Below are 23,655 nucleotides of genomic sequence, written 5' to 3'. Positions count from 1 at the left end.
CCGTCTGCATCTGTTTCATTTGGAAGCAGCCCCGCCGCCAGGTCGCTTCCCCAGCTGCCAGGGCCGTTTTCAGCACACGGCATGGCGGCCGCCTGCGTGAGGCAGCGGGCCGAGCCCTGCTCCGAGGCCAAGACGCGGTACGCGCGCCGGCCGCTGGGGGGCGCCCGCCCAGCCTTACGCTCGGGGGAAGCGGCCGCCGTAAAGGAAGCGCCGTTTCCTCTCCGACTTCTCCCGCCTCCCACCGGCTGTCGTAAAAGGGTGAATGGAGAGCGAGTTGTGGGGGGTGGAAAGGGAGGACAGGGGGCGCGGAGTCAGAGTGGCGCAGCAAGTGGCTGCAGGTGGTGACGGTGGCGGGGAGTGGGGAGTGAGGTAGTCCGGGGGTCACGGAGAAGGAGGCTGAGAGGGTCGAAAGGAAAACTCAAGCTGCAGTCTGGCCTACTGGTCCGGGGGCCGCGGAGCCCCCACCCGGGGAGATGGACCTCAACCGAATCATCCAAGCGCTGAAGGGCACCATCGACCCGAAGCTGCGGATTGCAGCCGAGAATGAGCTCAACCAGGTGAGGAGCAGGCCCGCGGCGTCCCCTGCCTCCGGCTGCCCGGGCTGTCCCTCCTCGGCGCCCCTGATCGCCACCCCCACCGGGGCTCCGAGCCCGGCGCTGCTCTCGGCCCGGGGCGCCCCCCGCCCCCGCCCCAGCCTGGCGGCGCTCCCGGGATCTTTCCTGAACAGCCCTCGCACCTGTTGGCCGCCTTTGCATCTTTTCATGTCGTTTTCCTTCCCCAGTGCAGCTTGTTGAGCCGGCTTGGTCCGCAAAAAGCGGCTTTAGCAACCTTTGCCAGTGTTTTCAGCGTGAGATTTCTTGAAGTACGCTGACTTGGGGGCGCGGGTAGGAAAATTCACTTAAAATTCGAATCTGAGTTCAGCTTTTCTCCAGACCCAGCCCTTTTTAGGTGTTGCTCTGGGAAACCCTGCCCATTGCCTGCTTCTGTGGGGCTGGCAGGGCTGTTTTGACACTGATTGGCAGAGTTTTGTTGGAGCGCTGGGAAATGCTGTCGGGAGAGTGCTATGGGAAGAGTAGGCAGTTTTCATGGTGGGACTGCTTTACAAAAGACACGTCGAATAATACTTGTTTGGAGAGATTTCTAATAAGCGCCAAAATATGTAAGACTTTCTTTTATTCCCCCGTCCTCGATTCTTACTAACTAGCCTTGACCTGGTTCCAGCGATACTACCGACATTCCCAAATTTTAATGATCTCACACTCTAGCTTATTTTTTCCTCTTCACCTGTAAGAATTAATCATAGACTTTTCACTAAAAAGTACCTATTAAGGTCTAGCCCCAGGATAGAATGACAGCTGTTTGAGGTCGTGATAATCCTTAAAATATAAAGGAATACTCCTAAATTAGTGGTTCTCAAAGTGTTGCCCGGGATGAGCAGCGTCAACATCACCTGGGAACTTGTTGGAAATGCAAATTATGGGGTTTTACTCTAGACTTAAGAAGTCAGGAACTTGGAGAGTGTGTTTTAATTAGCTAGCTAGGTGATTCTGTGCTTCCTGTAGTGTGAGAACGACTGTCCTAAGTGAACGTTTCTGTAGTTGACTAAGATTCTCTAGCTGGAGTTGGCTTTCAAGTGCAGGTATGCCTGGCGACTCTTTGAAAGGGATGACTCTAATGGGAAATCTGGGTGGAGCTTGGAGTAAGCGTGAGTCCAGGATTTCCAAAAGATAAGAGAGTGAAAACACTGACTCATGGGTGAAGGTTGAGTAGAAGGAAAGCCCAAAGGAAATGTACTGGTGCCTCGAAAAGAAAAGGACTCTTACTCAGAATAGGAGAAAGTTAAAATCAGTACCTGTCCAAGTCTTTGCATAGTAGAAGTACTATATGTTGATTGGCTAGAAAAGTAGTAATCCAGGGGTTGGTTAGGAGGAACAAAACAAGAGCTGAACTTGCAATCTACTAGTATGAACAGGGGAGTTGGCCTGTCAGCTACTCCCTCTCCTCACAATGAGGCCAGATGTTACTTTGATAACGTCAATAGGGATCGGATCTTTGATACCATGCTATACTTTCCTGCCTGTTAGCCTACCCTTTCTTTATTTCTGATTCATCAATACGTAAGTGCAATTGACTTTATAGAAGTGGAAAAGAGAGATGGGAGAGCCTGAAGAACTAGAAGAGACATTTAGAACCCAATTCTATCTTTTTCTTCATGGTATTTCAATCCAAATCCATTTCATTCTCACTTTTCCCTGCCCCATATTCCCCTAGGTCATCACAGACTACAATTTCCTCTGCAGCTTCTAAAAGTAGCTTATTGCTATGCTACTCATTTAGCAATTGTATTTTGTATAGTGCTTTGGATTGTAATATGCTCTCACTAAGTAGTTTTTTGACTTGTCTGTAAGTAGAAGACTAAAGTATGCCACACAACCTTGTAGGAAAACATGGTTATAATGTTAGGTTTTGTATGCTTATTTTACTTTTACCATTCTGCTTTGTTGGGTAAATAAACAGGTGGGTAATTTACCATAAGTGATTAGGGGCAAGCTCATTTCTTTTAGTCTAGGTCCCTCCTCAGCAAATATGTTCTGCATAGAAAATAGGGGTAGTTTCTACAGTGTACTGATTATTTGTTAGTTTCCATTTAGAAGACTAGGCATCTTCAAAATATAACAGCCTTATTTGGAACTATATTTTTCTGGGGCCATCATAATTTCCATTACCAGTGACTAGTTCCTTGATTGCTATTTGCGATGTTGTTTCTGTGGGAAAATGCATTTTCATTTTTATCTCAGGATATTAAGAATGCATTCTGTGCGCATTCCTCTTGGTATAGAGCCCCAGAATTCCCTTTAGCAGCAGCATAGGGAGGTAGGAATGGGTAGATATCTTGCACCAGTAACTCATCTAGAAATGTCGTCTTTTAATAAATCATTCTCCACATGACCTCAACAGGGAAATAAGGATATGTGCTTTCATTGCCAAGCTCTAGAATCCCTGCTTTTCCATGTATCTGTAGGTATCATTTCTATTGCCCTTTGAGAGAGTTCACTTATGTGAATAACATGTTTATGTTATATTGCAGGTACTAGTATAAGACTCTGCTCTCATAGAGCTTACATTCTAGTGGGGGATGCAGACAAGTAAATAATATAATTTCAGATCATGACTGCTATACAGAGATTTGAAGCCTTAGAGTTTGTTGGGATGTATGTATAGCATGATCATTCTCTGAGGAATGACAATGAGTAGAGACCTAGGTGTTGTGAAGGAGTGAACGAAGTGGAGAACTGGGAGAGGAACAGAGGGAAGGGCAGGTTCAGTAGAGACCCTTAACTTGGCGTGTTGGAGGACTAGAAAAGTTGATGTTGAGGGGGCAGTGAGGCAGAGAATGGGAAACATAGGTCTTTGCTTTAAATGAGTTCTCATAAAATGCAGAATTTAGCTAAGCAATTAAGGTCTTTAAGAAAACTTCCTAGATACAAAGTAAATATCTTCAAGAAGTCATTGAGAAATGTCTTATTATTTTTCTTAGAAACGTGAAGCCCAAAGTGGAAAAAGAAATTGGATAAATATTTGTGAGTTAAGTAGTATGAGAATACATCTGAATTTACCATTGTATGTTTTAACTGGCTAAGTTTACATAGATTGAGTTAAGGCCAAAAGGAGAAGACAAAAAGTTGCAGAAGGTCTTTGAATTAGCAAACAGTTGCAAAAAGAGGAGTTCCAAAATGTGTACAATGGCAACAGTGTTGAAATAAAAGTAGTTTCCCCAATAACTACTTTCATATAAGTAGCATTAATCTAAGTGTAAAGGTGGTTTTGTACGTAATGTGTAGATTTTTAAAACAATAAAATTATATAGATTAGAACTGAACTATGTAGGTATTTTAATCTTTGATTCACTACAAGATCTTCCAGTATTTCAGAAGTTACAAACAAGAGTTATAATAATGCAAATGTGGAAATTGTTGGAGATTGGGCTAAATCTGTATTAATTTTGACTTCTGTAAACTGCTGTTAAAAGAAATTTTTCTTTTAAAATTCTGGTTGTTTCAATTGTGGACAAAAGAATTTACTTCATATACAACAGATTTAAGATTCCGAGGTTTATACAGGATAAAAGGAAGAAAAATTAATAAGATAATTCAAAATTTTACTGAAAGATACAGAAAGGTTTGGAAAGCACGATGTTCTTGGCTGGAAAGGATCAATATTTTAAACCTGCTAGTTTTCTCCAAAAATTTTAGTCAAAGATTTATTTTAATAAAAGCTATTATAAATAAGTAGGAAACATCTTTCCTACTTAAATTAAAAAATTAAATGGTATGCATAAACCTAGTGGTGTATCGAAAGGGATGCCACCATAGATCCAGGCTTGTGGGTTCTTGAATAGTCTCTCTGCGTCATTTGTCTGACTTTTAGCCTTGCTGAGAATTTACGAGTCTTTTCTGGAAATGTCAGTGGGCAAGGCCAAGTATAAGCTCTGTTAATACGGTCTAGGTAGTAGACATCTGGTGGAATATGGTCAGAAGGAATGTATATTTTTGTTCTTCTAAAGTCATCATAGCTAAACTCAGGAGTAGGTCAAAGTAGACATTTCTGTGGGGTGAAATGACCCAGGCAGCAGGCACTTTGTCAACATAGGACATTTGTTAGGTTTAAAAGATGCTCCAGCACCAAAGGGCAGCTGCTGATGACAGCTCTCAACACTGTTCCAATCTGGGCTGGTTCCTCTCCATAGCTCATACACAGCTATTTAATGTTATTTTGTCTATTTTCCTGTGTCAGATCTTCTGTTTTCTGTAGCACATGTTTTTCTCTTTGTCAAAAATACCATAAACAAAATCAAAGCATAGATAATCTGGGAAAAAACACTTGCAATAGATAGGTCGAATAAAAAGGTGAGATTGTAAATTCAGAAATAGTTCTTAGAATTTATTAAGACTAAAGCAAATATTCCATGTACAGAAGGATAAAGAGAATAAGAAATTTGTAGGAAAAAACAAATAGCCAACAAACAGGAGAAAATTCAGCCTTTAGGAAATGTAATTTAAAATATGAATAGGGTTTTAAAAATTTGAAGGAATGATAATGCTAATCCCTATACTAGATGGATGGACACACTCATATACTACTGTTGAGAGTGTAAATTGCTACACCCTTTCTGGAGAGCATTTTGACCATATATATATAAAAAAAATAAAATGTTCATATTCTTATATTCATCAATTCTAAATAATATTTTTTGATATGAAGTATTTTAATAATCTTTGTTTTACCTTGGAGAGCTTCTCTCACTTTAAAAGTTTTTCTTTTACTTACAGTGGTATATATGGTAACAGGTACTAATTTTCATTGATATTGCCCTATTTTATAAATTTTTTTTGTAATTTCAGTCCTACAAGATTATCAATTTTGCCCCCAGTTTGCTTCGGATTATAGTCTCTGACCATGTGGAATTCCCAGTACGCCAGGCAGGTGAGTTGGTTTTTTAGCCTTTATAAATATATTTATGGTGGAAGTAGAAGTGAGATTTCATTCTAAATATTTGTGATTTCTTAAAAAAATAGGAAACAAATATTTCTAATAGCTTAAAAAATCACTTTCTCTCTGGAAACTTAGAGGTCGATACTGAGCTCTTAAAACTCCCCTAGCTTTTTCTTGCCTCTTCTTCCTCCACCTACCAATTCTTTGCCTCTGTAACTTTGTCATTTTTCCCCTTAGATTTCTCGATTTTGATAGCTTAATTGCCCTAATTTTTTTATGATTCCTGGTGGTTAGCTTTTGGGCCCAGAGATTAATACCATAAATTTATACATGTGGATCTGAGCTCCATTCATGTGTTGGATCATATAGGTAATGTATTGCACGGATGTCCCTAACTGTATGATTGGGGAGCGGGACTTTTGTTTTAAACATGAAACTTACTTTTAAGTCAGTGAGACCTTATGGTAGTTCCATAATGTTGTATATTGGTCATTTGGTGGTTGTTGTTGTTTGTGTTTGCTTTTTTAATGAACTAGTCATTAGAGCCCAAAAAGTAAAAAAATGGAGAAAGCCTTGGAGCATCCTGAGTCCTGAAAAGATACTAACTTCAAGGTAAATGATAATAGCTAATTAAAAAAATATATATTTAAAAAGACTTTTTAAATTATGTTTGTGACATATACTCATTATAAATAATTTGGGCAATATAGAAGAATACCAAGAGGAAAGCAAAAAAACTACTCAACATTCATCACTCAGAAATGACTATCATTCACATTAGGTAAACATTAGTCTTTGCATGTGTTTGGGTAGAGGATAGATAAACAGCTTTATAGAAATGGGATCATACTCTATGTGTTGATAAAAATATTTAATTTTAGTTGAACAAAACAATAAAAAATGTAAGGAATCATCAAGCTTTGGGGAAATAGTTATAATAATATGTATGATTTCCTGAAAGAACCCTTTGTGCTTATGATTAGAAGAACCTCTGAAAAACATTCACATTGGAATATTTTTTTACTTTAATAAGGTTTATACAACTTCTGTGTAAGTCTTTTGAAATCATTGCTTTCAATTTTACTTAATCTTTGGTTTATAAAATAGGCTGTTCTTAAACCACATTTTGCTAAATGGAACCTATTTTAATAACCTAAGTGTTTATAGGGCCATTACGAAGTTCCTATGAAGTTTTGTGGAAGTCGTATTTTTAAAGATCTTAAAGCAATTTATTAAACTAATATGTTTTCTTTATATAACATAAACATTGCAAAAACACAGCGTTTTTGCATTAGATTGGTGCATGGTTCTCCAATTTTTTTTTTCTATAGACGTGGGCTTTAAAATGTGACAAAAAACAGTTTATATTACACATGCTTTTTTATCATTTCCTTTTTTATTTAGCCATGTACCCTTGGGAGATTGCGCCATGTCAGTGCATGTGCATATACTTTACTCTTTATAATAATTGTTCAGTATTTCTTTGTATAGAACTACCATAGTTTATTTAAACAATTTGATATTAATGGATATTTCCTTTATTGTCGCTTTTTGTTATCATTGATGCAGGCAATGCTAAAATGAGTATCCTTAGACATATATCTCTGGATATTTGTGGGAATATTTTCATAGAATAAATTATAAGAAATGGAAATGCTAGATCAGTGGATATTAATGATATTATCATTTAGAATTTTGAATCTGATCACCAAGTTGCTTTTGCTTGCTTTTTCTATCAACAGTGCATTAGAATGTTAGGCTCCTCATATCACAACCAGATCTGTACAACTTTGATTCTTAATAACTTAGGTAACTAAGGTTTGATATAAAATATGAACTGCATTTAAAGGCAATTTTTTTCTTTATAATTTATGTAGATTTCAAATCTGTCACAGGACAGAGTTTATCTTGGTGGTTGATCATTTTCTAATTTATTAGGACAACTTCTATCTTAGAGCATCTATAGTATTATAGAGTTTGAAGTACACTGTGTAAAATTCTACATTATCCTAAATTTAAGTGCCATTTATAAATTTTCTCTTATTTAATCTATTATTTAAAAACAAGGATGTCCCATAAGAATCTTATGGTGACACCCAGACAGATAATTTATCCCTTTAGTATGACATTCAAAAAAGAATGATGATCTTTTATATATAAAAAAATTAGCCCGTATAATGGTGTAAATTATTATGCTAATATTAACTGGAAAGACATAAAATTCTGCAAAATATTAAGTTATTGATTTTTTATGTGAGCAATTCTGAGATATTCTTGCTACAATCAAGCAAGCTCATTAATGACATTTCTCACTGTGAAGAAATGGAAAAAAAATTGTTCTTGGCAAGCAAAACAAAATAAGTTTGGATGTTTGCTCTACTGTTTTCCTTTTATGGTATTGATAAGTTTACTAACATTAGTATCATACAATGTGCAGAGAAGGGATTCCATCTTAAATGTAGGGTAGTTATGATCAGGAATCTCTCAAGTGACTTTGTTTCCAGTTATTTTACTCCTTACCACTGAAGGGAAGAGACACTCTAATATATGTAAATTTAGGTTTAGAAATGTACTTTATTTAGTACATTTTAGAGTTTCTGTGAGCAGAAGAGTAGTTTGGATTTAAAAGTGGTAGTTAAGGGGTATTGCATCTGAAGAAGTCATCGCTGATGACTAATGTAGAATCATCATTTGAAAAAAAGCATGGTTTCTGTTTTCTCTATGTTGCCTGCTTTTTGTTATCCTTTTTTTGGTATGTATTTTTGAAAGATGGATAGGGAGAGGATACAAAAATTCAGTTTGTAGTTGTTATTCATAGGTTATTTATTTGTCAAAGTTAATTAGCATTCTAGAATACAGAACTTAGCAATAAACAGAAAGAACTCTGATCAGTCCAGAAGCACTTCAGGAAGCTCTTTTATTAAAACTCATGTGTCATATTTGTAGAAAGCTCCTTGGCTCTTATTCAGAATCTTTTAAAACTTGTTTTGATATAATATACATATATTGCTGTCTGATTTCCTACCCTTGACAAATTCAAGTAAGAATAAGAGAGAAGGGCTACCAATATGATGAAAAAGGGAGAAGCTTAGAAACATCAACTCAGAAAGCACAGCATCTCCTTCACTGAGTTTATAATAGGACCCTTTTTTTCCACTTTGAGGTTAGGAAAACCCAGTTGACCTACGTGGTTGTGGCTCTGGGTCAAGGGCATAGAACTTAAGTGGCTCTTCATTGTGCTTGAGATGGAGAGCAGTGTCTGTATGTTTTAGAAAGTTAATTTCAAACTTAAGATATTTGAAACAATAAGTGGATTTTGCAGGAAAAAAAGTTTAATACTTTATTTCTTCATGACTAGATTAAGATAATATTTGTATTTTATTTCTTGGCTTTGCAAATGGTTAAATAGATACCTGAATTAAATGATTAAAGGGTGGTTTTTAGATTATTGATAGCGTCTCAATTAAATTTGGTATTTTTCTTTCATTATCCTTAGCAATCCATGGTTATCTCTAAGTGTAATATTCTCTTTTCAAATTATTACATTAAGTTAAATTTTATTTTAACTAATTACAGATTTACTTCAACATATAGAAATTAGTCGGTGTGCCTTTTATATAGGCCATCTTGTATAGTGCCCCATAATAAAAATATTTTTTAGTTATAAAATTAACAGCATTTAATGATTGAATTATAAGTAAGTCTATGCTTTTACCATGTCTGTATCTTTGCTGTCTGAAGTTTGCTTTTAATTTTCAAGACTAGTTTTATAGGGATTAAAATGCATTTGTGTATAATAGAGTTGCTTTTTCCTATTGTAAAGATTAATCTCATGAAATCAGTCTGAACTGTTGACAGATTCTTAGATCATTTATTCATATTGTAAGTCTATACATTTTTATTGCCAGTCACTGTTATATAATATAAATGTACTGGGATAAAAGATGGTATTTAATACAGAGCCTGTGTGGTCTAAATTAAAAACAAATTAGACAAAATTCCAATCCCTGTCTCTGCCTGCCTGCCTGTCTGTCTATCTGTCTGTCTGTCTGTCTGTCCATCTGTCTGTCCGTCTCTCTGTCTCTCTCTCTCTCTTAGACCTTTGTTGAATCAAAACTAATGAAAGAGTAGCTTATAGAATGTCAAGTTTATAATTCTATTAAATTTCTGTTGCATAATAGCCAATGTAGAACATGTTGGTTTATTTTCTGTTAATGTTTTTAGGAGCCACTTTAGTTTTATGTTAAAATTAGGATGCAGGGAGAGTTGGGTGGGCAAAGAAGGGAGAGGAGAAACTTAAGGGAAGTTAAAATGCTTTGTAAATCACATCTCTTTGTTCTTATATATTAGGTATATATAAGAATACACATTATAAGTATTTATGTTCAGTGTTCAGCTGGGATGCTTAGAAAGCCTCATATTCCCTATCAAAACCCTGTAGCAGTATGTCAGCTTAGTTTTTTCAGAAACCTTTTATTAAATGTTGAAGCGAGTTAAAAAGAATGGGAACAAAATCATTGATTATGTATTTGATAGAAATAAATAGATAAGAAATTTCTTGAGATTTTATAAAAATATTTGAAAGCTGATGTCCTTTTCTCTTCTTATATTTATAAGTAATAAGTATTTCAAAAGTGTTAGGTAAAAATTACCAATACTATAAAAAGCATAAATATTTCAGAGTGCAGGATAGTAGCCAGTGAAAGAAAAACCAAAAAAGCAAGCTACGTGAAGGACAGTAGAAATTCAGCTATTTGTCAACTCAGAATTAGGCATTATGAACATTGTGACTCTTATGATCTCCAAGTACATTTAGTAGGGTTTTATTTAGACCACCTTGTATTTAGTCTAAGGATACGTACTTGATTCCTAGATCATTTTTCTCTCATGTAAACTCTGGAGATTGATTTAATGAAATGTTTTCTGCCTAGACTTTCTTTACTAGCTGAAGAGAAACTAAATTATCCATTTTCCTTTCCCCACTTGGCTATTTATAACTGTAAGATTTTCCATTTTTGCTGGGTATCATGTTTAAGATTGAAAGGTTTAGCTTTTCGTGCTCTGTAAAGCCGAATTAAAGCTATCTTTTTGATACTGCTACATTAGCATTTTTTTCCCCCTCTAATTTAGCTGCCATTTACTTGAAAAACATGGTGACACAGTACTGGCCAGATCGAGAACCTCCACCGGGAGAAGCAATATTTCCATTCAACATTCATGAAAATGATCGCCAGCAAATACGTGATAACATTGTGGAAGGAATAATTCGGTCTCCAGATTTAGTGAGGTACAATACCTATATGATTAATAGGAAGCACAAAATATATGGATGGCGGGGGGAGGTTGGATTTAATCATTAGCCTCAAATTTGTTATTTTAAAGAGGTAAAGTAATGAAGATGGCACTCACTATTGTTTTACTTATTTGCCTTTGCATTTATAATTGTTTGCAATATTTTGGAAGATTTAGTTGCTTTAAGTTGCCACAAAAAGTTATATATGGCAAAAATTATACTTAACTAAAATTATATAAATTCTAGCTATTTAAATAACTTAGGTTCTTAGTTATAATCTCTTGACTTTTTATTTTACTGTGTGCTTTCTTTTTCCAGACCCAGAAATTGACTTATAGGAGATTTAACCTACCACTTTTCTTAAGATTTTACCTATCTTTTATTCATTTTTATGAACTAAGTATCTTTTCCTTTGGAGAAGACAGGATAGAGTAGGTATAAACTAGAAGAACTGTCTCTGTTTTTTCAAGTTTAGATTAGGTGCTCTAAAGTTGCACTGTCCAATAGAACTTTGTGCGCTGATGGAAGTCTTCTGTATCTGCACTGTCCGGTAGTTAGCCATGTGGCATACATGGCTGTTGAGTACGGGAAATGTGGCTAGTGTAACTGAGGAGCTGAATTTTAAATTTAATTTTGATTAAAGTGTGCACATGTGGCTAGTAGCTGCCCTGTCTATTGGATCGCACGGCTATAGAGTCATAAAAATTTTCAGTTTTAAAATAGAAGTAAATTTTTTTCAACATGAGCTATCATAATTAGGTTTCTTTTGAAAATAGAGGAGGGAAATAGATAAAATAGGTAGGAGAATGAAATTGTTTAATGTCAAGAGATAGAAATTGTTCTCTGGGTGTCTAATGTACATTATGACGTAAGCAGGAGAAAGGGAAGAAATTGTGAGGGGAACAGTGAGGAAGGAGAACAAACATCGAACTCCTCTTTGTGTAGTTATTTTGTCAGTGAAAAGGAGAAAATAGGTGTACTTATTCAAGAAAATTATCATTATTCTCATTGGTTGCCCAAATGTCAACCTGGCAGTGACTCCCCTACGGTACCATCATCTGTCTATTTCTTGTCAAAATCTCTACATTTTCAGATCTCTCTGAATCGTGCAGTGCTTCTACACAGTAATGTATGAAAGGATGGGCATTCATAGCCATCGTTTGCTTGGTTGGAATGAGAAAGGATTGGGAGGGTCAACCTGAAGATGAAATTTTAAAAACTCTCTTGAGATCCACCAAAAAATAAAAATAAAATAAATAACTTTTAAAAACTGAAAAGTTTTAGTTTTATTGCATGCATATGTGACCTACTGGTTGTTTAGGAACGGCCCGCTGGTGAGAGCTTTATCTTTATGAGATAGTTCTTTGTGGCTTTGCTTTTATGTCTTGAAGGCTTAGCTGTAATCACTCTTGAAGAAATATTCTTGAAGTTTATTTAAGAGTATTGCAAAGGAAAACTTTCAAATAGAATTGGTAACATAAGGAAAAGGACATTTTATTTGTTTCATTTCAGTGAATCCAAGTCATTGGCTGTTCAACTCACATGACACACACTTAAAAAAATTTTTTTTCCACTGTGGAATCCTAATTTAGCTAAGTACACTTTCTAACCATTTGCAAATGATCATGTAAGGCCATATTGATAATTTGTAGAAGAGAAATTTTTTTCCTTATTTTCTTTTCAATGACAATTACAGTTGAGATCCTGTTGAGAAAGTGATTATTGGCCTAGGTGTTAAGACATCACGTCTTTTATTATTTAACTTTGCAGTTTTATTAAAGGGATTCCTCTTTTTCTGTTTTCCCATGCCTTTTTTTCTGTATATTTTTGGAAATAGCTATTAGATTTCCTCTTTAGGAATTGCCAGCGTGTGTCTGATACTCAAAAACAAAATTTAGTATCTCAGGAAGCTTTGATAGGTGCAGTATACTGTGTTGGCTGTTAACTAATAATGGATGGTTCAAGGTTTTGGCTCACAGAGATGCTTCCTACCATTATATAGGCCTTTGTTTTACTTATTCTGACCATTTTTAAGCTGTTTGTCTAGTTGAAATGATACAATACTTTGTTTTGTTTCCCCCTTAGGATATAATAACCAAAATACAAAAGGCTGGGAAATTTTGCAAAGCTGAAGTGGATTCATTGTCTTTTGTAAAAAACTTTTTACGAATTTTTTAAATTAATTTTTTCTCAAAGCTGTATTTAGGATAAGACCATTTGAAAAGTTTTATTTATTTTAAGAAATTACTTGTTTTCTTTATTTTCAGTAAGTTGAGCTATTGAAGGTTTTCTTTACAAGATTGCTCTTTGTCCTCCCACCTCAGGTATATAACTGAATAATGTAGGCAAAGAGGAGTTAGAGTGATTTTATGTAAAATATTAGAGGTCTTTGAAACCTGATATTTATAATTACTTAGATTGTGGACTTTTTCTTCTCCCTTATAGAGTCCAGTTAACAATGTGTCTCCGTGCCATCATTAAATATGATTTTCCTGGTCACTGGCCAGCAGTTGTCGACAAGATAGACTATTACTTGCAATCACAGAGCAGTGGAAGCTGGCTCGGCAGTTTATTGTGTTTGTATCAGCTAGTGAAGACATATGAGTAAGTTGGTCTCTATTGCCTGAAAATACTAGCCTGTATTAACTTAGAGCTAAATTGCATAGAGATGTCTGCTGTGGGTGTTCTGCAGAATCAGGTTAATTTGGCAAATACTGGGTTAAGCACAGTTAAATATGTTTATTTACTACAGTTATTCAGAGAACCTTTAATCTGCTAATGTACCTTGCTAATCTTTGAGGCAGTGATATGATAATGTAGTGCTTCTCAAATTATTTGTTATTTTCAGAGGACCATTTATTAACAGCTTTCCTTGGAAACTCTGATATAGAAGTACCTTAACATATATCTTCAAATGAGGACATTATTAAGTAAATTAAATATTTAACTTTTTAGATGCAAAATAGAAAATGTTAAAGTTTCTTTGCTAGTGATTTTGTTTTCCATAAAAGTTAACTTGGGAGGTGGCAGACAAGTGTTTTCTGATTTCTACAAGGACTGCTCCTTGTACATGCAAAGTCCTGTAATTTTCTTTTTTAAAAACTAGTTAGTTCATACTCTGCAGAATTTTGAGAAGATATTTTAGATTTGTAGCAGTTCAAGTGATCTAAGAGCACCTAAGTTTGTAAACTATTCCAACTTCTCAATGTTGGATAGTATAAGAAATGTTTTTTTCTCCCACATTATTTATTATATTACAGATATGTCTGTTTAAACAGACATATCAACTTGTTAACTTGTATTTTATAGGAAGAATTGTGGCATGATGAATATTAAGTAGTAGAAAAATTTATTTAGGAAAGTTGTAAAATAGTCTTGGATTCTTTTAAACTAGTCTAATTCTTTACGGAGAGATTTTAGGCATTCTGCCTAAAACAGGAGTGTGCTCTTTTAAAGTTCCTTCTAAGTTATTCTAACAATCCAAACAGAAAGTATAAGCCAATGGTTAGAATGTTTTTGTTTTGTTAGCTTTGTATAGTTCAAAATATATTTTTTCATTCATTACTTATAGCTCTTTTATAGGGGGAGAAATTATTTTTCTTTTTATTTGTCTTTGCTCATGTAGATATAAGAAAGCAGAGGAAAGAGAACCTCTTATAGCAGCAATGCAAATATTTCTGCCTCGTATTCAACAACAGATCATGCAACTCCTTCCCGATTCCTCGCATTATTCTGTTTTACTACAGAAACAGATTCTGAAAATCTTTTATGCACTTGTTCAGGTAAGTTTCTATTGCAGAAGAGAAATATGGGTGGGCTTTTTTTTTTCTTTTTTCTTTTTTGCCTGATACATGGAAAGTACTCAATAGTGTCAGTTATGGTTAAAAATTATTATATATTCTCACAAATATTTCTTAAAACAAAAAAACATGAGAGAACAGGCTCAACATAAGAGAACAGGCTCACAGAAATTAACTCGATTGTCCAAGGTTATCTGAATGGCAGAGCTGAGATTCAGTGTCCTTATGCCTTTTACTCCAGTATCTGAAGTGCTGGGTATGGAAGAACCAGGGTTGTTAACTGCCCTAAAACCTGATCACTTGAATAATCTGTCCATAACATTCTGTCTGCAAATTAGTTATGATTATAGGAAAAGAAGAGAGTCCTTCATTGGGAAATCATACTGATGATGGCAGTTTCTTTGCATTTGACCTTATATAAATCTAACAAGATTTAGTGGCTCATTTTCCTTTATTTAAAATACTTTTTCTGATTTGAAGGGTATAAAGAATATTAATATGATAATCTAAAAAGTAATTAGAAGAAGATAGAGAAAGGAGTGTTTTAAATATAAAAATATTTAAAAGTTTAATTCTTAGAAGACTTGGGTAAATTATTTAGATCTTGGTGGAGGAGGAATAATTATTGTCAGTCTAAGCTGTCTGATGATGAATTAAACCTCTCTTACATGCTTTTTAGTTAAATTAGTCATGGCAAGAGGGTAGTTTTGTCGAGCTAGAGAGCCAAGATAGTTTGTTTTTGTTCTTGGCTTCATTTGTGACTTAAGTACTTTAGTACTGTTTCCAAATATTTTACTTTAATAAAGATTTTTATTTTTAGCCTCATCTTTTAATAGAGAAAGTTGGAGGTAGATTTTTTTCAGCTCAGCTTTTTTTTGGAGGGGATGGGGAAGAGGGAAGAAGAGAATAAACTAGGATACTAGGAAAATATGTTCCCCCACTCTCCTACCTTTCTTTTCTTTCTTTCTTTCTTTTTTTTTTTAAGTAATAAGGAAGGAAGATGTATGGTGTATTTGCTTTTTTATTAAAGTATTTTTCAGAAATTTTCCTCAGGAGAATCACTTTACTCTGAGGCAAACATTTTTTATTCAGTGAGATGTTTTGCCATTAGATATAGTAATATCCCATTTATTCAGAGGTCAGATTTTCCTTTCCTATCTGGAGAAGCATAGCCAGGAATCAGGAAGTAAGATAGAGGCTAATGAAATAATTTTCCTAAAGCTTCTAACTCTACTTGATTTGCTAAGAGGACAAAATCTAAGATGTTTTATCTCAACATATATAGGCTAAAATCTAAAAAAAAACCAATGAAAAACCTCAACATTTTAAACCATTTTGGTAATCTGTTATATGCTATTAAAGTAATGTGCTCCCTCTGGGAATCTGGGGAGCAAAAATTTAGAAGGCTTTAAGAGGCACAATTACAGTGAGAATGTAAGTAAAAAATGATTGACAATTTAAGAAGAGGCAGACAAATTAAGTATGATACAGTAAGTATTGAAAAGTATGATACAGTTAAATTAACTTTGTCTAAGTGGCATTTATCAATTATTTATTGTGTACAGGGCTTTTGGATACTTCATATGTACTTTGTCTAAAAGTGGACTCATCATCAGTCTCCCCCAATCCTCAGCTTGCTCCTCCTCTGTTCCCTATCTCAAGCCCAAACATTCCTCATTGCACTTAGAACAAAGTATGAACTTCTTAACATGGTCTGTAAAACTCTTCATCCCTCCACCTTATCTTTTGCCATCCTTGCTTTTGTGCTTTACACTCCAGCCATACTGAAGTTCTTTCAATTCATGAATAATAGGTCATGCCCTCTCTTCTGAGCCTTTAAAATACTTTATTTCTGCCTGGACTACTCTTCTGCTTTATGCCCTGCTCTTTCTCCAGGTCTCAGCTTATGTGTCTTTCCTGCAGGTTGTCCCTGATACTACCAGGCTGGGATAGGTGGTCCTCCTCTTTGCCTTTATCAATATTGTATTGCTTTTATCTGTACAGTGTATCTTACCATATTGTAATTCCTTGTTTATATATGTTTTTTTTCCCCCCTAACTGGAGTGTAAGCTTTAAAAGGACAGAGACTATGTCTCTTACTTACCATTACATCCTTAGCATGCTCATGTAGCAGGTTTTGGAATGCATGCATGCATAAGTGCTGTGCCTCATCTCCTGTAACTCACACTGTAGTGGGGTGGCGGTGGGACCTACAGTAATACAATGGCTGTTGTATTATGCCACGGTACAGAAGAAAGTAATAGAAAAAATGTTTTGTGAGGTGGAGATTTTCATTAAAGTGGTTAAAATGAGTTCTCACCACAAAAAAAAGGTAATTATGTGAGGTGATAGAGGTGTTAACTAATCTTATTGTGGTAATAATTTCACAGTGTATACATATATCAGTCATTTTGTATACCTTAAATTTACACCATGTTAAATGTCAGCTATATCTCAATAAAGCTGGGGAAAAAGTGGTTAAAATGAAAAGTTTGACGAAGGGGTAAATGGTAAAAATCACTTATCCGGAATCTCGTGCTGAATAAGTGAGACCTTACTGTATTACAATTTCTTTTTTTTCATTTAAAAAGTAGCCCAGAGAAACAATTCATGGCATATATACGTCTATATTTTAAAATTTTAATTTATATATATGTTTATAGATCTGTTTTAAATTAAATTTTAGATTGAACCATATGAAATTACTGTTTTCTTTGTCAAATGTTAGCCATTTCGTATATTTTAGCCTTCCAGTATAGATGAAATTGCTGATTTTTTTTTTTGGAGGGGAGGAATTATTATTTGATGTTGTTTTTCTTTTGTTTTCAGTATGCACTGCCTCTTCAACTGGTGAATAACCAAACCATGACAGCGTGGATGGAGATCTTTCGAACTATTATTGACAGGACAGTCCCTCCTGTAAGAAAGGGCTTGTATTCTTATGAAAAATATTTGTGGTAGACTGATTTATTATCATAGCCTATTTGGAAAAAAATTACTGTAATAAAAATAATAATACACACTCATTTTTAGAAAGTTCAGATAAGCAAAACTAATAAAGTAACTAATCCTAAACATGATAAAAACCATTTTAAAAAATTAGTATTTGTACTTGGATGGGAAACCACCTAGGAAGATCAGGTGCTATAGGTGTAAAAAATAAAAAAATAAGGGATTGTAAGCTGACAAGTTCCTTGTAATCTGTGAGGCCAACCAAGAGTTGCTTTGCCTAAATATTAAAAAAAAAAAAATTAGTATTTATTTCTCTAGCCTTTTTTCCTCTAGCCTTTATTTATAAAAATAGTATATGCAGGTACTGTTTTGAAATATGTTTTTCACTTAAAATCTATTGTAAATATTTTTTATGATTATGTTTTTATACTTTTATTTTTGTTGCATGCTTCATTTACTAGGTGTTAAAGTTTAGTTTTTTAATGTTTTAACTATATATATGTAGCTAAATTTTTATACACATTCATAATTATTTTCTTTGGATAGGCTTCTAAAAGAGTATAAGGCTTTGACAGATCTTGCAAAAGTGCTTTCCAGAGATATTGCCCTGGCTTATGTTTTACTAAGTGGTGACTGAGAATATCTCTTATATAAAATTTTGTTTGCCTGTTTGATGGGTTAAAGATGGTGTCTCATTTTTATCCGCAATAACAATTATGCTATATTTCACCTATCAAATTAACTGAAGTAACTAATCAAATTAAAATATCAAATATTTAAAAATTTAAGCTTGCCTTCAAATGTGCAGTACTTTTTCTTTTTTCATATTTTGAGACAAATTATATTGAGGTTTAATTTATGTCCATTAAGTGCACAGAGCTTAGTGAGTGGCTCAGTGAATTCTGGCAAACATTCGCTTGCATTACTGACACCTGGATAGAGGTATAGAACCTTTCTGTCATCCAGAGCTTTCTCAAGTGATATGGTATTTTGTATTTCTTTTCTATGTATTTGGGCCTTTTGAAAATAAGAGATAAACAACAACATTGGTTAGTTGAAATTTGCTTTGTTTATTTAAAAATCCTACCTAGCAGTTTATAAGAAGGAATTTGCATTTGTGTGGCAATCTAAATTCACATTTAATATTACTTAATCTATATCAAGATTTATTCTGCCTTTGTTATTCACATAAACCCTTTTATTATGCAGAAATTTAATCTGGGTGTTTTTGTCTTCTTAGGAGACTCTGCAAATTGATGAGGATGATAGACCAGAACTAGTCTGGTGGAAGTGTAAGAAGTGGGCATTGCATATTGTAGCTCGTCTTTTTGAACGGTAATCCTGTTTATTAGACGTATGATCTTATGGTCAGTATCTCAGTGTTGGATATAATAAAATTAGATCCCTTGATGCTCCACAGTATATGATTATTTGTCTTTAGAGCCTTAGAGGGCAAAAAGTCACCCTCTCTTTGTTTTAAAGTAGGCTTAACTGTGACTCATTATGACTTTGAGATAATAAGGAGGTTGTCAGTTTTCTCTGACTCTTTCTAAACTTCTTCTATGAAACGAATGGAGAAATGACATTGTTTAGCTCATTGGAATTATTCAGGAATTGTGCAAGAAGGTGCTTGGCCATTCAACGCCATAGGAAAGTTAGTTAAATTTAATTATAGAAGCATTTATTGAAAAAATGTGTCAGCTGTAACATTTTATTTGTAATATTTGCCCTTTAGGAGCTCTTAGAGTCTAAGTATAGCTCATCATGATTTCATTTTGGGATCTGTGAAACAAGGGGAAAGTGTTAGTTTTGTGCCCCAGTAGAATATATCTTTCAACAAGGCACTGTATTTCAACTAGTGAACATGCTTGTTTTTAAAATTCTTGATATTTAAACATTTTTTTTCTTTGTATTTTAAGATATGGAAGCCCAGGAAATGTCACAAAAGAATACTTTGAATTTTCTGAATTCTTTTTGAAAACCTATGCAGTGGGAATTCAGCAGGTAATAAACTTACGCGTTTCAAATAGAAGAAGGACAGTACTGGAAGTAGTTAAGTCATTTCTATCTATTTCAAAGTAGGAACATATTAATACGCTACATATTTAAATATAAGGGATGAAATGGCAGCTCTGGAAATCTAATATACTGTGATCAGTTTTGGAACCAAGTGGCCTAGGGGAGCTACCACAAGAAGTGCCCTCTAGACTTCTAGGTGCTGGACTCAAGCCTTTGAAGTTTGTTGATACTGGTGTAGCAGTTACCAGTATTAGATTGTGTTCTTCTGTTAACTCTCTGACCTCTTATGAGTTTCTTACATTCCATTTCTTTGAGCCTTACCTCTTTGTTCCAAGCTTTTATATCAGAAAAGTTATAGAATACTTATTGATCTATTTTAGGAAGAAGTGAGCTCAGAAGTTAAGACTTTCAGCTGAAAACTGATACTTTTTTTTGTGGAATTTTTGGAACCATTCTATACAGTGAAAATTAGTTCTTGAGTAATAATCTAGGTTGATACCAATATTTAAAAACTACAAAGGACAAGTGGGCATGAAAATTGGTTGATCTGTATTGCCATTTGAATCACGATATTTTTGTTTATATTTCCACAAATAAAACTTAATAACTATTGACTGCTGGCTGTGTTAGGACCATGTTGGGGAAGCAAAGATTAATCAGACATAGTAAAAGTCTTTAATGATATAGAGGTGTTTCTAGGTTTTTATAAATCTATACATATTAGTTTTCCTCATTGTCAATGATATAAAATTAACTACTTCAAACCTGTTATGTTAGATGGAGTACTTCCTTTTATAGATTATCATTTTGTCTAGTATCATTTTATAGATTGTCATTTTTAAAATGTACCTTGCAACAGTTCAGGAAAGCTATGGCTGTAATTTTCTCACAAATTACTTTGTTGGTCCATGAAGCAGTCTGTAGGGGAAATTAGTGAATAATGAATAAAATTATCAGTTCAGCGGTTCGCTGTGGATACTAGCATAATCAAGAAGCTGGTCAGCTTTGTCTTCTGCTCTTTTCACTGCTATATCAACCATTAAGCATCCTAAAGTTGATGCCCTCTTGAATTGTGTTCAGTAGAGTTTTCCCAGTGTCACATAAATTTCACACTATTGCATCCATGTCATTAACTATTTGTACCTTGGTTATTTAAGGTATATATTCCTAGTTTTAAAAATAGCTTTCTTATCAAAACCTATATTTTTTTTCTTTCTTTTCTTTTTTTTTACTCAAATCTCTCATCTCCTACCACTTTGTATGAACCACAACTGTTCTAGGAAGAACCATGTTCAATAGCATCCATTTTTAGCCAGCATTGCAGAAAGGGCATCTGGGTGAGGGTAGGACTTCTGACAAATTTTATAAATCTGAATTTTACATAACTTGAACTGAATTTGTGTTCCAAATTCATAAATTCTGTACATGTTTTGAAAGGCACCCTGTTAATTTATTTAGCAGTTCAGTTATAAACTTGCTATAGTGATATTTATGAAGACTTTCCATGGTCCGAGATTATAAAATAAAATTTTTCCAGGTTTTCTTCTAGGAATTTTATGCTTTCAGTTTTTTTTTGTTGTTGTTGTTGAGATATTTACCCATCTGGAATTTATTTTGTTGTGAAGTTTAGTTAGGGTACCAGCTTCATTTTTTTCCAGATGGATAATCAGTTGTCCCAGTACTATTTTTTGGATAATTTATCATTTCTCTTCTAATTTGAAATGCACCATTATCAACTATTAAAATCTGTTTGTGGTGTCTCTTGCTGTATGGATGTTTTCAGTGTTCATTTAGTCAAGTCTGTTATTATTTTTTAACAGTAATCTTAATTTATTTGAAGTATGTGGAATAGATTGTAGACTTATTCTGAGTAATTCTGCAAGTTAGAAGTAGGACAAGTGGCTGGAAATTACAGTGAGACACCCTTCAGTTCAATATAAAACATGGACCTATCTAATAATTAAAGCTGCCTATGAACTTTTCCACAATATTACTCTTTTCCCTAAAAATCTGTTAGTTTTTATCTTTATGGATTTTGGGTTTTATGTCATGCCTAAAGTGCCCCTACTCTTAACCTTAAAATTATTTACGTTCTCCTTTATTTTCTCATCCTGTTTTCCTATAGGTACTACTAAAAATTTTAGACCAATATAGACAGAAAGAGTATGTGGCCCCCCGTGTTCTTCAGCAAGCATTCAACTATCTCAACCAAGGGATTGTTCATTCTGTAACATGGAAGCAGATGAAGCCACACATACAGGTTAGGTTTTTGAAAATGGAAGAAGAACAGAAAATTTTAATATGTCGACATGGTGATATTTAGGACCAAAATGGAAATGTAAAAATGTTTACAATAAGAAATATCTTAGTATATTAGTATATGTAACCAAGAGTCAAGGTATGTTTGATATTGATTTGTTAGTAAAACTTTATTATCCCTGCTGTTGCTTCAAAGAATAGCATTTACATTCATCTCTTTCTCTATATCTTTAATCAGTTGTTGTTTAAAAACAATCTTATGTTTAACCCACTCCCCCCACTCTCTTCCTGCCCCCTCCCTAGGCTCTTGCTTTCCTGCTTTCACCTTAGTCAGTGCAAGTATAACAGAAAGATTAATATAACAATTTGGAAAACTAACACCATAAAAGTTGTCAGTAAATACATTATTAATATTTCCCAAATTTGAATAGCTTATACCCATTTGTTGTTCTGTTTATTCCCTTTTTAGAATATCTCTGAAGATGTGATTTTTTCTGTGATGTGTTATAAGGATGAAGATGAAGAGCTGTGGCAAGAAGATCCATATGAATATATAAGGATGAAATTTGGTAATCGAGATGATTTTATTCCTCATCAGTTCCTAGATATGTAAAATAGTATAATTAAATTTGTATTTTAAAGCAAATTTTATTTGTTAAATTCCCAGAGTTCTGCTTTGCATAATAAACTGAAATTCACAAGAGTTCTTGACATTCTGTTGAAGCAACAGACTTGATGCCTTTGGGTGTGGGAGATGAAAAGCTGCTTTATTCATCCCTGTAGTGGATGCTGAAGCAGTCATGGAACCATCTATACCTTTTTCTGTTGTGATGCCGATCTGCAGAGACTATCTCTTTTTGTGCCTTTTGGGTTACCCATTTGTAGATTGGGTTGTGCTCAATCTGGGAGATCCTTTGTTTTTTTTTGCATATTTTAGGAGCACCCCAATTTGGTTTGCCTCCTTATCGTAGAGACTAAGTGTTCCACAGGGGATGAGATTATTTGTAGTGGCCCCACCATGTGGCCTAGTTATCTGGGAGTCCTTTAAGCTTGGATTCTCCTGGAAGCTGTTGAACTGTGTAGATTGCCTGAGTTCATTCTCTTTTATCTCCAGTTTGAATTAATTGCTTCACTGAGTACTCAGGCATTTAACATAGCAAAATATTATTTGTGTACCTCTGTTTCTCCTACAGCTTAGGGCTATCCAAGGTCATGGACTTTGTCTTATTTATTTGCCTTATTTTGCATTCTCTATCCCTTCTACACCTCTTTATCCTTCTACTAGTTTTTGTCTCTAGTCTGTCTTCAGTAAATGTAGAAATAAATAATTGATAAACTTAACCCTGCCCAAGGCATGCTGACGGTGCTGTGACAATGCAGTGCTTTCACCTTGGTCCAGGTGTCACTGGCTACTTGAGTTAAGCCTGCTGGTATAGATCATAGGTTACTGGGCTATGCTGTTTTTAGAGTGCTTTTTGTTTAGTATTATTTGATTCAGTAAGTGAGGAAGTGTCTCTTTGAGACAAAGTACAGGAAAAGCAAATGAATGAGAAACAATATTTGCCATCTGATTTATCTCTCCATTCTACCATTCATTTCCTTTTGAAAATCATTATACATGGGCATGATTTATTATTTCCCCTTCCTAGTGCTTTTGTTTTCCTAGGAGAAGAGTGATAAGCCAATCTTCTTTTTCGAGGCATTCTTTTAATGTTTAGCTTTTCTATAATACTTTAGCTTTTCTATCATACTTTTCTATAATGTTGGATGGATTAAATGGGATAATACAAATAACTAACTGCTTTCACTGCTTAGTGTAGAATACTGCATGCTTGTAAA

General features: G+C 34.5%; 1 protein-coding gene and 1 long non-coding RNA gene across 2 annotated transcripts in view; one reads left to right on the top strand and one right to left on the bottom strand.

The window, feature by feature from the left end:
* The window catches only part of LOC105294086, a 36,463-nt gene extending 34,208 nt beyond the window's left edge, over positions 1-2,255 (bottom strand). Inside the window, exon 1 of the long non-coding RNA XR_002781096.1 lies at positions 737-2,255. This is a non-coding gene — a long non-coding RNA (uncharacterized LOC105294086). The remainder of the gene's footprint in view (positions 1-736) is intronic.
* The window catches only part of IPO8 (importin 8), a 56,025-nt gene continuing 32,649 nt past the window's right edge, over positions 280-23,655 (top strand). The window contains exons 1-10 of the mRNA XM_011363127.2: positions 280-557; positions 5,403-5,484; positions 10,624-10,780; positions 13,232-13,390; positions 14,412-14,568; positions 17,416-17,505; positions 18,779-18,873; positions 19,458-19,542; positions 21,683-21,817; positions 22,286-22,385. Of these exons, the coding sequence (XP_011361429.1) occupies positions 474-557; positions 5,403-5,484; positions 10,624-10,780; positions 13,232-13,390; positions 14,412-14,568; positions 17,416-17,505; positions 18,779-18,873; positions 19,458-19,542; positions 21,683-21,817; positions 22,286-22,385 (1,144 nt within the window). The 5' untranslated portion in view covers positions 280-473. The remainder of the gene's footprint in view (positions 558-5,402; positions 5,485-10,623; positions 10,781-13,231; positions 13,391-14,411; positions 14,569-17,415; positions 17,506-18,778; positions 18,874-19,457; positions 19,543-21,682; positions 21,818-22,285; positions 22,386-23,655) is intronic.

This window comes from Pteropus vampyrus, unplaced genomic scaffold (genome assembly GCF_000151845.1).
Source record: "Pteropus vampyrus isolate Shadow unplaced genomic scaffold, Pvam_2.0 Scaffold82, whole genome shotgun sequence".
Classification (NCBI taxonomy): Eukaryota; Metazoa; Chordata; class Mammalia; order Chiroptera; family Pteropodidae; genus Pteropus; species Pteropus vampyrus.
The sequence above is the reverse complement of the archived record's forward strand: the minus strand, read 5'-3'. Positions and strand labels throughout refer to the sequence as shown.